Source organism: Drosophila montana, unplaced genomic scaffold, assembly GCF_035044405.1.
Source record: "Drosophila montana isolate Dmon_TW-CO22-7 unplaced genomic scaffold, ASM3504440v1 contig_3469_1, whole genome shotgun sequence".
In the NCBI taxonomy this organism is placed as follows: domain Eukaryota; kingdom Metazoa; phylum Arthropoda; class Insecta; order Diptera; family Drosophilidae; genus Drosophila; species Drosophila montana.
In genome coordinates, this window is record NW_026998350.1 from 569 (window position 1) to 13,108 (window position 12,540).

The 12,540-nt window shown below is 45.5% G+C and overlaps 1 protein-coding gene across 1 annotated transcript; it reads right to left on the reverse strand.

Annotated features, from left to right (window-relative positions):
• Positions 1-1,012: 1,012 nt before the first annotated feature.
• sha (shavenoid) lies at positions 1,013-9,132 on the reverse strand. The gene is made up of 9 exons (XM_064691886.1): positions 9,019-9,132; positions 8,648-8,764; positions 8,360-8,545; positions 6,448-6,558; positions 6,133-6,369; positions 5,478-5,558; positions 4,917-5,410; positions 4,571-4,855; positions 1,013-4,482 (listed from the first exon to the last, which is right to left on the reverse strand). The coding sequence occupies exons 1-9, from the start codon at positions 9,113-9,115 to the stop codon at positions 1,240-1,242; spliced, it is 4,851 nt and encodes a 1,616-aa protein (XP_064547956.1). The 5' UTR covers positions 9,116-9,132; the 3' UTR covers positions 1,013-1,239.
• Between the last annotated feature and the right edge of the window lie 3,408 nt (positions 9,133-12,540).

Genomic DNA, 12,540 nt, shown 5'->3' on the forward strand with positions numbered 1-12,540 from the left:
CCCGTGCTTCTTAGATACGAGCAAAGCATTATGAGCATTATGAAAGGGTTCGATCTGCAAGGGTATTCAATCTTCGGCATGCCGAAGATAGCCCTCTTTTTTGTCGTATCAATTTATTAGACATGACTCATTTAATGGAACTGGTAAACCCCTCATTATACCCAGGACCCACTGAAATGGGCAAGAAGGTTATAATGGTTTCGTGCAAATGTATATAACAGACAGAAGGAAAGTATATATATTCTTGATCAGTCAAGTCGATACTGACATGTCCGTCCGTCTGTCTGTCCGCATGTATGATCGCGTCGATCTCAGAGCCTATAAGAGCTAGCTAAGAGCTAGCTGGAATGTAGATCCTACTAGTACTAGGTTCAGGGTATCTCCTAGTCGGGCACTCCCGACTAGTCCACTCTTATAAACTATTTGAATCGTCTTGTGATTAACTACAAACTTTGACCACTGTTTCCCCGACTTGTGGGTCCGTATTAATGCTAACTTTCGATCCAAAAGATAGCTTCGGGAAATATAAACTCTTCAATATATCAAATTTATGGTCTGACCGACTAATAGATTATATTATGTTATATAATTATATATAATATTTCGCCTGCAGCTTTTAGGCTTCCAACTGAATGTTTCTGTTAGTTTATCTACACGGTTTTGATAAGTTAGTTCGTGCTAATTGAATGGGATCTAATATCTCTCCCAGTCTGTATCTTTCTCAGCATGTTTTTTTTTTCTGAAAATATATACATTATTTATTAAAAAATTAAATAAACTAAAGGTAAACTTATACATATATATATATACCTATATTGTTTATTTTGAGACTAACATAAAGATTGCACATTTCCGGCCCAAAGACTGATAATATTTATCACAATTCGCGTCCGATAGCTAGCTGATAAGATGTAATCTAGACACATACATATATATATATATATATATATATATTTTGTCTAGATTAGATATAGATTTTAAACTACAAACTAGTTAAATATAGAGTATTGATTGTTTGGGAGGGGGGAGGAATCAGCTTTGTTAGTATCAGTTTCTCCTCCCTCCAACTTGTATATATGTATATATATATATCTGTTAATGTTGCTTAGAGTTGGGTATAAGAATTGCACCTTATGGTTTGGCAAGAATCGTGTTATTATTGCACCTGTTGGCTGGCTTGGCCAAGTGGAAGTCTTTCGTCTGGTTTGGATATTGCACATCCCTAAAATAAGTACAAAGCTAACTTTTGCGTATCATCTTGTAGAGCACCGAGTGCGTTTCGATGCTCTCCGCGCCCGATTCGCACATGTCCTCGGCATTGGTCTCCTCATCCGATGAGCCGCAGCAGGTGCTGTGCCCGCGCCGCTGCTCATCCTCAGAGGAATAGGATGACATCGTGGTGCTGCTGCTGCCGCCGCGTGCCACATTCGATTTGGAGCGCGTCAGCGTTTTGTCCGACTCGGCATCGCTCAAGTCCTCGCTGGCATTGGGCGCCGCCGCCGCCGCTGCTCTGCTGCCGGGCGAGACCATGTGCTCGAGATCCTCAAAGCGGCCTGGACTGGTGCTCTCTTCTTCGTTGTCCTCGATGGTGTCGACTCGTATAATCTGGCCGCCGCCGCCGCGTCCGCTCAACATTTTGAAGTTGTAGCGATCGTAGACGTTGCGCTTGTACAGCTCCGTGGAGTCGGTGCTCATGTAGCCGCTGTCCAGCTGTCCAAAGCGCTGCTCGTAATAGTTCTGGCTCTGGCTCTGGCCGACCTGTCCCGCCGCCGAGCCCGGCTGTGCCGCAACCGCAAACGCCGCCGCCTCCTCAATGATGGAGGCGATGCCATCGTCGCCGCCGAGCGCCTCCAGAAAGCCACCCGTCGAGCTCTTGGTGCCGTAGGTGGGCGCCGGACTCTGACTGGGGCTGAACTTGTTGGCTGCCATGTGAACAAATTTGCGCCACGCATTCTTCAGATCCTTCGCCTTCTTGGCGCGATCCTTTAGCCCGATGGCTATCTGCATGCCCGCCGTCAGCTGCGCCGGCTCGATCTCACAGCGATAAACGGTCTGGACATTGACGCTCACATTCGCATTGGAGCTGGGATTGTTGCTGCTGCTGCTGTTGGTGGCGCGTTGTGGATAGGCGATGCCGACGGGAACGCCCGCATTCCGATAGAGCTCCTTGGTGCGCTCCGAGAGATGGCTGCTGCTGCGGTTCGACCGTGAGCTAATCGACAGCGCATCAAACTGATTCACATCCACATCCTTGAGAGTCTTCGCATTGTTGTTGTTGTTGCTCGACTCCAGCTCCGCTGGATCCTTGAGCTCGTGCTCATTCTCGTCTCGCTTATCCTTCTGGGACTTGCGCCGATTGAGATACTTGTTGAGGCTATAATCATTGCGCAAGCTATTCATCTTCTTGCCGTAGATGCCATCGTAGTCCACGTCCAGCTGCGCCTTCTGCTCCGGCTTGGGCTCCGTCATGGCCGATATGACGCTGGACATCGTGTTGTTGCACGAGTTGTCGAACTCCGAGTTGGCCAGGGTATCCGAGACGCCGGTCAGCTCGGTTATCTCGCTGTGCATGCTGTACGCATCCTCCTCCTGCCGCTCGCCGTGGCAGCAGCTCGGCCCAGCTGGCGGCGTCGCCGGCGGCGCCGGCGGCAGCGGACGCTTCTTATGCACCAGCGGGGCGCAATAATGTTGATTCAGCTTGGGGCGTGGCGGCGACGTCGGCTGGCGTTTGTCGGCAGGCTTGGGCGAGGATATAGTTATGGTAGTTCTGTCTCTGGCCACATCCACCACAGAGAGCGTGGGCGAGCCTTGGAGGCCGCGCTGCCGGCGCGAATGCTTTGCCTCCAGCGTCAGAATGCGGCCCTGCTCCTCGCGCTGCTGGGCCTCACTGCTGCCGTGCTCCTGGACGGCCAGCGGCGATTCGTAAATCTCGCGCAGATTGCGAAACGAGTTGCTGGAGCGCAGAATAAAGGAGGCGGTGCGCGGCTTGCCGTTGGCCAGCTGGCTGCTGTCCGGCGTGCCGAGCTGGCGGCTGAGATCGGGCAGCGAGTTGATCTGATTGTAATCCTCGGTGCTGCTCTGACGTCCATGCTTGTCCCAGGCATTGATGTCGCAGAAGCTCTGCTTCTTCGGCTTGCGATCGAGGGTGTCCGGCTCGAACTGATCGCTGTCTGTGCGCTCCATGTCGGAGGGCGGCTCGTGCTCCACCTCGATGGTCATGCTGCCGCGAAAGGGCGTGTCGTATTTGATGCGTGCCGCGGCCTCCTTGTGCCGCTGCGCCTGGCTCTGCCCTGCTCTGTCATGCTTGCCAGCGAGCAGGCGCTTCTTGAGGTCGCCCTCCTTGCGAAATCCATTGACCCGATCGTACACCGTGTGACTGATCTCCAGCTCCTCCTCCAGCGGCAAAGCTGTGCTCAAGCTGGGGCTCAGCTGTGAGCTGACATCGGACGAGGGCGAGCTGGAGGAATGCGAACTCTTGCGCTTGGCGCTCGGCTCCAAGCGCTCCAGGCTGTCCGTCTCGTAGTCGACGATCAGGTACTGCGGCGATTTGCGCCTGTAGATGGGCGAATCCGGCTGAAACTGTTTGAGGGACTTGCGACTCAGCGAGCTGTAGTCCGGCGTCGGTACGGAGGGTATGCTGCTCTGGGTGCTGCTGTAGATCTCCTTGATCTTCTTCTCGATGGTGCTGTCGTAGTCCGGCGTCGGTATATGCGCTGCATATTCGCGCTTCAGCGAATCGTAAATGATCTCTGCGGGCTTCATGTTCCGCAGCATATTGTAATGCTGTCGATCGAACGAGTTCAGCGAGGTCGGCGTCGAGTTGTTCGCCGCCGCGAACTGATCGAGTGCATCGCCGCGTTTCCGCAACGACTTGGATCGGCTCGAGGTGCTGCGCATCGAGCCGGCCGGCGAGTCGGCCAGCATGAACTTTGGATTGTTGTAGATCTCGCCCCCCGTCTCCGCAAAGCCATACACATTGGCGGACACGGCCGCCGAATAGGCCGTATAGCTCTCATAGTTTGGCGTCTTGGGCTTGACGGGCTCCGGACTGGATTTGCTGGAGCTGGAGCTGGCGCTGGCGCTGGGCTGTGCCTCCGGCTTGGACTGCTGCTCAGTGTTTGACTTTTGCATTGGAGACGGCGGCGGCGGCGGGCGTTCCTTGGGCGCGGTGATCTCTTTGCGCGTGGAGCCTTTGCTGGGTGAACCGTTGCTCTTCTTCTTCGGCTCGGCTGGCTCCGAATTGGGCACACTCTGCAGCCACTGCTCGATGCTGTTGCGCTTGTCGCCCAGACTCTTCGCCTGCAGATTCTGCTGCAGCGGCACATTGTATCTGGCCGAGCTGGCCCCGCCAGAGTCCAGGCTGGCCTCCTCGTGAATGATGTTGAGCGATGGCTGGTAACGCTTGGCGGCCATTTTGTACTTGGCAATGGCGATCACCTCGCGAATCTTTTGCAAAAACTCAATGGCAGCTTGCGGCGGCTCCTGCAAAGATATGAGAGAGAGAGAGAGAGAGAGAGAGAGACTGGGCGTCATTTGGATGGACATGGATTTTAGCGGAATTTCGACATACCGCCAGCAGATGTGGCTCGAAGTAGGCTGGATTAAAGTAGAGCTTCTTGCGCACATTGCCATTGACCATGGCACGCAGATTCTCCAGTTTCTCCTCGCTCATCAGATCCTCGATGACGGCCACATTCTCCGTGGGCAGGCACTCGTTGTCCTGCCGAAAATCATCCGACTCCAGTGAGGAATTATCCGCGCTGTGGCCGTGACCCGACTTCGGGGACTTGTTGTTGTTGTTGTTGTTGTTGTTGGCCATGTTCAGCTGTGGATGCACCAGAACCGAAACCGAGCTCTGCAGTAGAATCAAGTCGGGCTGTCTAGCAAAGCTCATGGGCATAGTGAAAAGGACTCACCTTTATCTTCTCCTCCATCTCGCACTCGGAGTTCGAGTTGGAGATGTCGCTGGCAAAGCCAGAGTTGTGCTCCCGCTCGCCCAGCTGCGGAAAGTGCTGCAGCAGCGGATTGTTTTTCACAATGCCCAGGTCATCCTTGAGGCTGGCCATGCTGGCCCGCGTGCCCGCCTCGTTGCCGCTGCCGCCATGGCCCAGACCCATGCTGTTCGCCGAGTAGATGCTGCCCACCCGGCTAAAGGGCGCGCCATATGTGACCTGGTCGTTCTTCGGATAGTTGATCTCATTGGCCAGATTGTCCAGCGAGTGACGCGAGCTGTGGCGCCCCCGACTCTTGCGCTTCTTCATGTACAGATACAGAAACACGGAGGCCACATAGATGAGGCCCAGCAGCAGGCTGCAGATGCCGATGACCACATACTCGCGCATGCTCATCCCATCCGAGGTGGAGGCCAGAGTCGTCGAGTTCGCCGGCTGAAAGAACACCTCCGGCACATCTAAGGGCGGATTTAGAATTGGACTCAAAACTGGGCACAATTTGGAGCAGCTGCAGCATCTACTTACTGTGTGTGTACTTGACCGGACTGCCATTCACCCGGAAGGCCACGCACGGCGAATGCACATTCTTGGGCGGCATCAGATGATCTGAAAGATAGAGTTCCATGTGGTAAGCCTCTTTGGATTAGGGTATTTCTATCCTGAGCCTATCGAAATGGGTAAAAAGACCTGTAGGTCCGTCCATCCGTATGTATTACGGGCGCATTTCAAGATTCTTTTAAATTATCGATAAATCGCCTAATTTCCAAGCATTCGTTCGATAATTTCGTTGAATCGATACAAATCGATGGCGAAATCTTATAGAGATAGAGTTCTAGATGGTCAGCCTCTTTTGATAAGTGTCTTTCTATCCTGAATCCTGATCTGTCCGTCTGTCCGGTTGTCTTACTGGCGCATATCAAGTTTCTTTCAATCGATAAATAGATAGCGAAATCTTATCGACCAAAAATCGATTTATCGAGATAGAGTTCCATGTGGTAAGCCTCTCTTGATTAGGGTAGGGTATTTCTGTCCTGAATCCTGATCTGTTCGTCCGTCCGTCTGTCTATAGTATCTTATTATACTTTTTTAAGCTTATCTCATAGATGCTTGCTTTGACAGCACGTCGCTGTGTTCAGGGTATAAACTAGTCGATCAGTCTTAATCTTATTTTGAGACTCACCTTTCTGGCTGGCATTGAGGGCCACAGTCATGTCGCGGCAAACGAGATGCACCACAATGAGGCGACCCTGCATCTTCTGGCGCAGCTCCGTCTCGCCCAGCCACTGCAGAAAGCTGCGACCCTCGTCGCGAAACATCCGAAATGGATAGTCCGTGTCAATGGGGTTACGCAGATCCGACCAGCCATTCGAGCCCAAGTACTGGGCGCCGGTAACCGCACACACAGGCGTGAGTATATCTACAGGTAAGCACATACAAATATATATGCTAATGAGTGGAAAAAGGGGTGGGGAGGGAGGAGAGTGGGGTTACTTACTGGGAAAACTGATTTCTCTGCTGGGGTAAATGATTTGGCCGCGCAGTGGCAAAAACACAAATGGAATTTTCTCCGACGATGAGCCGCTGACAAATGGTGAGAGAGAGCATTCTGCAAAAGCCAAAAAAAAAAATGAGAAAGTCTCTCGCATTGTAATGGTCAAAAGCTAGAAATAATATCCATACTGTTTTTTTTTAATAGCAGCTGTGATAACATCGATAACTATCGATCAGGCGAGACCCTTATCAAAATTGTCGACTCCCCTTTGTGTTTAGTAGTGCAAAAGTGTTTTTGTTTTCGAAAATGCTCTTACTTTCCGTCTTTAATTGTGTCGGTTGGATTTTAATTGTTGTTGTTGTTTCTATTATTATTATTGTATTTGTAGCTGGCAGCGAAAGTTGGCTTAAAGCATTTTTTTCCATTCATAAAAGTGCTGGCAACTCGAATGATTTGTTCAATAATGGTAAATTTTTGACATACTAGCTACTGTTTGTTATGTTTTTATTATATACCCTAACTTTGAGTTTTGATGAGCTTTGGCACACAGGAAGTGCAACTGTGTAAATAAGGTGAACTGGTTACGCAAGTAAAGAGCCAGAGCTAAGCTTATGCTCTTTTAACTATCAATATCGTCTTCACACTTTTTAAGACACACTCACTAAGTCATCAGTTTTGATTACTTTTGGAATTATTTGGGTTTGAACTTGGTATGCTTCTTCATATGTCAATATAATGCAGCACTTATTTATTAAGCTTTAAGGAAGTGAAGTAATTATTTTCTTTTATAAAGAGGAACTAAATGAATTTATGTTGACTTGAATTGAATATATTATTTTTAAATAGAGGTTGCTGGTTCAAATCCCCAGCTAGTTGACGAATGTAGTATTACCTTAGCTAAAGGCAAATAGTTTGTAACTACTCATAATTATAGTCATAATAATTAGAATAGGAATCATAATAATGACAATATCAATAAGAATCATAATAATAATAATAATAGTATTAATAATTTGTTAAAAATGTTGTCTTTGATCACTTTACTTCCTGTTTAGTGTGCCGATGCTAATAATAATAATAATAATAATAATAATAATAATAATAATAATAATGATAATGATAATGATAATGATAATGATAATAATAATAATAATAATAATAATAATAATAATAATAATAATAATAATAATAATAATAATAATAATAATAATAATAATAATAATAATAATAATAATAATAATAATAATAATAATAATAATAATAATAATAATAATAATAATAATAATAATAATAATAATAATAATAATAATAATAATAATAATAATAATAATAATAATAATAATAATAATAATAATAATAATAATAATAATAATGATAATAATGATAGTAATAAATAAAATAATAATAACAATAATAATAATAATGATAGTAATAATAATAAAAGTGCGCTTGCAATTTTAGTACTTGTTTTCATTTTTTAAATGCGACTTGTCTTCTAATTCAGAACACCGTTTCTTGAATCTATTGTCAATTGTAGAGCATTTAGGTTTCGACAAGCTTTCATTGGGGTCTCGCTCGTCTCTTTGTCGCATTATTTGCGTCACGTTTCGTTTTCATTCTGCAATTTGAGCGCCAGCCCTGCACAATTTTGTTATTATTACAGCATTTCTTTTTCGCAATAAAAAAAAAATGAAAAACAAAAAATAGTTGAGCAACCATTGTGATTTTGGCCAAATGGCGCACAGACAATGGCCTCTCACATGTGGGAAAATTGTAGGGAAATTTCCCAGCTGAGCCGCTGCCGCTGCCATGTGGAAATGGAGCACACAATTTGCGAACGAATTGGCTGACTAATTATTTCGACTGGCGGCAAACGCTTCCGCGATCATCGCGACTCCAGCCGCCTGCCACTTACCATGTATGTCATCCACGCAGATGCCCAAATCCTCGCGATAGGCGCGCAAATATGGCAAACAGCGGCAGCTGCAGCCCTCCGCCTCGGCGGACATGCCCAGAGCCTGGCCATTGTCGCGCTGCTGCTGCTGCAGCTTCATGCGGCGCGTGAGCAGCTCCAGCCGACCGCTGGCCAGCGTGCCCGAGGCTGAGGCCGAGGCTGAGGCCGAGGCGTGACCCAGTCCATCGCCAGCTAAAAGCAAACACAATGACAGAGATTAAGAGACGCGTTGAGTGCGCGTTGGCAAACAAATTTCCATATTAATCGAGTACTTACCGTTGGAGTCGCCGCCCAGACGGACCACGGCCGCTGTGCCGCTGGACAGCCCGATGCAGGTGTCCGCATTGCAAGCGCCGCCGCCGAGACCTGCGTAAACAGAAAGAGAAACTGTAAAATCAACAAAGCAGGTGGGAGGGGGAGGGGAAGATGTATAGCAGCTTGATTTAAGCACGTCACAACAGAACGCGCCAAGTCTGGCTGGGATGCGGTTCGGCTGGAACGTGAGCGGCGTCTAATAAGCTGGCCATACTGGAAATTAATGCTGCTGTCAACGGGTAAACATGCCACACGGCTTAGGCCGGAGCTGGATTTGGATTTGGGACTTGGATGCGGGTACTCACCGCTCGTATAGAAGAGATCGCCATCGTGATGCCTTGTCAGATTGATTAGCTGTCCGTTAGACTGTTGCAGATCCTCTAACAGTAAATTCGCTGGCATTAAATCCTCTAGTTGATTTCTCTTAATGTCGCCGTTGTTGTTGTTGTTGTTGTTGTCCGTGGCGGCAAAGGCAGCCGCTCGGGTCGCTGCCAAGTAGGTGGCGCCGATGACCTGGCCGCCAGCTGTTCTTCTTGCGGCTGCAGCCGTGGGCGTGGCTGTGCAGCAGCAGTGGAAGAGGAAGAAGAAGAAGAGCAGCAGCAGCTGGCAGCAGGAATAGCCAAAATTGGTGCGCCACATGGTAGCAAGCGCATCATGGAGCGCCGCTGCATGGACTGGGTCCGATTTGTTGCTGTTGTTGTTGTTGTTGCTGCTGCTCTGGCAAAAATATTTAAAAAAAACAACAAGCACATTTAAGCCATAAATAAGTTGTACAATTTGCTGCTGCTGCTGGCGTTGGTGAAAACGCGCCACTAATTAAAACACGCGAAAAGGCGAAGAGCAGAAAAACAAATACGTTCAGATTTCCCCGCTGACTGCGCCTGTCCACACACACACACACACACAAACACACACACTCACAGCTTTGGAGGTGACATTCTTTAAGCGGCGGTAATGAGGCAAAAATTGTTGGCGTCCATTTTTGTAAATGGAGCAGCATCAAACGCCAAGTGCTTGTTGTTGTTGCTGTTGTTGTTGCTAGTTGCTGGTTGCAGCGGCAGCTAACGGACAACATTTAAACAAATGTTGCAATTAAAACTCGTTCTGGCAGCAAATGTATACTTATAAACACACTAGCTCCAACGGCAACCCGAGCCAGAATTATGCAGCGGTGAATGTGAATGTGTGGAGCAAGTGCGTCGTCGCCTGGGAACGAGCTGCGTATGCTACATGCCAAGGCCTCGGCCGGGTTGTGGCCAAGTTAGTACCGTTAACAAATGCGCTGCAGTTATGTCTGCTTAATCTACATACAAACACACACACACACACACACACAGCCAGATAACTATATATACAATGTAGTTGTTGAATTTGAGCGTTTATACCGCTAATCATTTGCACCTTAGCTGCTTGACCATAATTTACATAAATATTTCACACAAACAAAACGAACAGAAAAATATTATTGGGGACTCCTAACTGTTAGTTACACTTAAGCTTTATAATAGTTTCTGCCAGCTGCTATTCAAAAGAAGAACAACAGCAACTACAACAACAACAACAACAACAACAACAAAGGCTAAGTGGAAACAATCATTATATGTTGGCCAGAATATGAGAAGAAAGCGATAAAAAGCAACAGTTTTTGCGGCCTAATTTGAAAGTAAAATTTTGTGGCCGAAAAATACTAAAAAAAAAAAAAGAAGTTCGTTGCCTAAGTCTTTTGATTTTGATTGAGCTGTTCAACACAAAAAAAAGAAGTTCGTTGCCTAAGTCTTTTGATTTTGAGCAGTCAACACATTCATTCATTGACTGAACCGAATTGTACAGTTAGCTGGCATTTGGAGATTAACAATAAATATGCTCATATGTTTACATGTTTATAATACATGTCTTTGATTTATGTGTGTGTGTGTGTGTGTGTGTCCGTATTATTTGTCGGATCTGCTGTGGCCCAATCTCTTGCATTTTGAAACAATTTAATGACAATAATGACCTGATTTTCAGTTTGTATTTGGTTTTTCTTTTCTTTCTCTCTCTCTCTCTCTCTCTCTCTATTTCTTTCCTATTTTTAGCTGGCGCAGCACTTGAATCGAGATGCGGCAATATGTTGAATGATGTGATTTTGATGATGCTGCACGCTGCTGCGATTGCTGCTGGGAATTGTTGCTGACTGCTGCGGGTCTTGACTTTTTGCATTCGTCTAAACTCAATTAACAGGTAATTGAACTTTGCGCGCCTTACAGATAACATGGACTGCTGCATGCACCATGCCAGCAGCGGCAGAGGCAGCAGCAGAGGCAGCAGCAGCAGCAGAGGCAGCAGCTAGCATGCACGTTCATTAATTATTAGGCAACACGATATGGCGATAGCTATGCGCACATTGTTCTAAGTTTGCGCATAAATTTATGCTTCTCTACATATAGATACAGATGCACATATATATATATATATCCATGCATATATGTATCTGTTTTGCCGCAGAACGCATTGTAACCTGCGCTAGAAGCACGCAGATGGCGCGCAGTTACACTCAGCAAAATGCTTGCGTTAAGTTTAGATCGCAATTAAATTAAGTAAATAAAAATAAAACATATTCAACAAAATTGATAGTTTTTGGTTGAAGCAGATAAAATAAAAGGAATCAAGTAAGAAATTAATTCGAATTGTTTTAAATTTAAATGTAGTGCAATTTTAAATAAATTGAAATTATGAAACTTTCTTTCACTTCATTTCATTTTGGAAAATATTAAAAAAAAAATAAAAATAGATAAAATAATATGAATCAAGTAAGAAATTAATTCGAATTAAATTTTTAATACTATTTTTACTAAATAGAAAAATAAATTTAAATTAAGAACCTTTCTTTTTTAATTTCAGAAAATATTAAAAATAAAAATAGATAAAATAATAAGAATTAAGTAAGAAATAAATTCGAATTCATTTTGTAGTCTTGCTTTTACTTAATAAAAAAATACATTAAAATTAAGAACAATTATATTTTCATTCCACAAAATATCATTTAAAAATTATATATTAGCCTTTCAGCATTTAATTTTCATAATTTTAGATATTAAATATTTTGTTTTTATCGACCATTAAAAAATTAAATAAATAAATATATTCTGGGATCATATTTTCTATAAAAAACTAGTTTTTTTATTTTTTTGAAAACATTTTTTTTTTGAGTGTACAGCTGCTGCTGTGTCTGATTGTTGTTGTTGTAGTAGTTGTTGTTGTTCATATTGTTGTTGTTGTTGTTGTTGTTGCTGTTGTTGTTGTTGTTGTTGTTGTTGTTGTTGTTGTTATTGCAATTGCTATGGGCCATTGTCTGGCTGCAGTCGCTACACTTCCGAGTGCAGCGGAGTCGACGTCACACTCGGCGTACTTTTAACACTTAGAACACACGCTAGTTAGAGTCGAGCATTGTCCCCCCCCCCCTCTCCCTGGCTAGCCGGAGCGTACATAATAACAAATTTGAAATTTATTCAACATATTTGCGGCGCCGCCTGGTCCATTGTGTGGCCAGAGGAGCGCATCATTTGCTCGCCGCCTTAATGTGCTTTAATATGTACTTGGACTTGTGCTTTTAGCCACAGCTCCACAGATCGCCACATAGGGCTGGCCAACGGTTTCTCAAATAGTTGTTAAAACTAAATTACGACAGTGCACTCAACTCCAGCTACAGCTCCACTCGACTGGCCAGCGCGAATTGACCATTTCTGTTGGCTTTTGTTTTGGTTGGCTCTGGTCTGGTCGGGTTTGGCTTTGGCTTTGGCTTGGTTTGGTTTGGTTTGGTTTTTGGTGCCTTGGCACTTTTTCGGCAA

Excerpts from the sequence above, each read along its gene's own strand:
- sha (XM_064691886.1), bottom strand. The coding sequence starts at position 9,115 with ATGCCAGCGAATTTACTGTTAGAGGATCTGCAACAGTCTAACGGACAG. Across the intron at positions 5,559-6,132 it reads CCTCAATGCCAGCCAGAAAG|ATCATCTGATGCCGCCCAAG; the intron begins GTGAGTCTCAAA and ends TCTATCTTTCAG. Across the intron at positions 4,856-4,916 it reads AGATGGAGGAGAAGATAAAG|AGCTCGGTTTCGGTTCTGGT; the intron begins GTGAGTCCTTTT and ends ATTCTACTGCAG.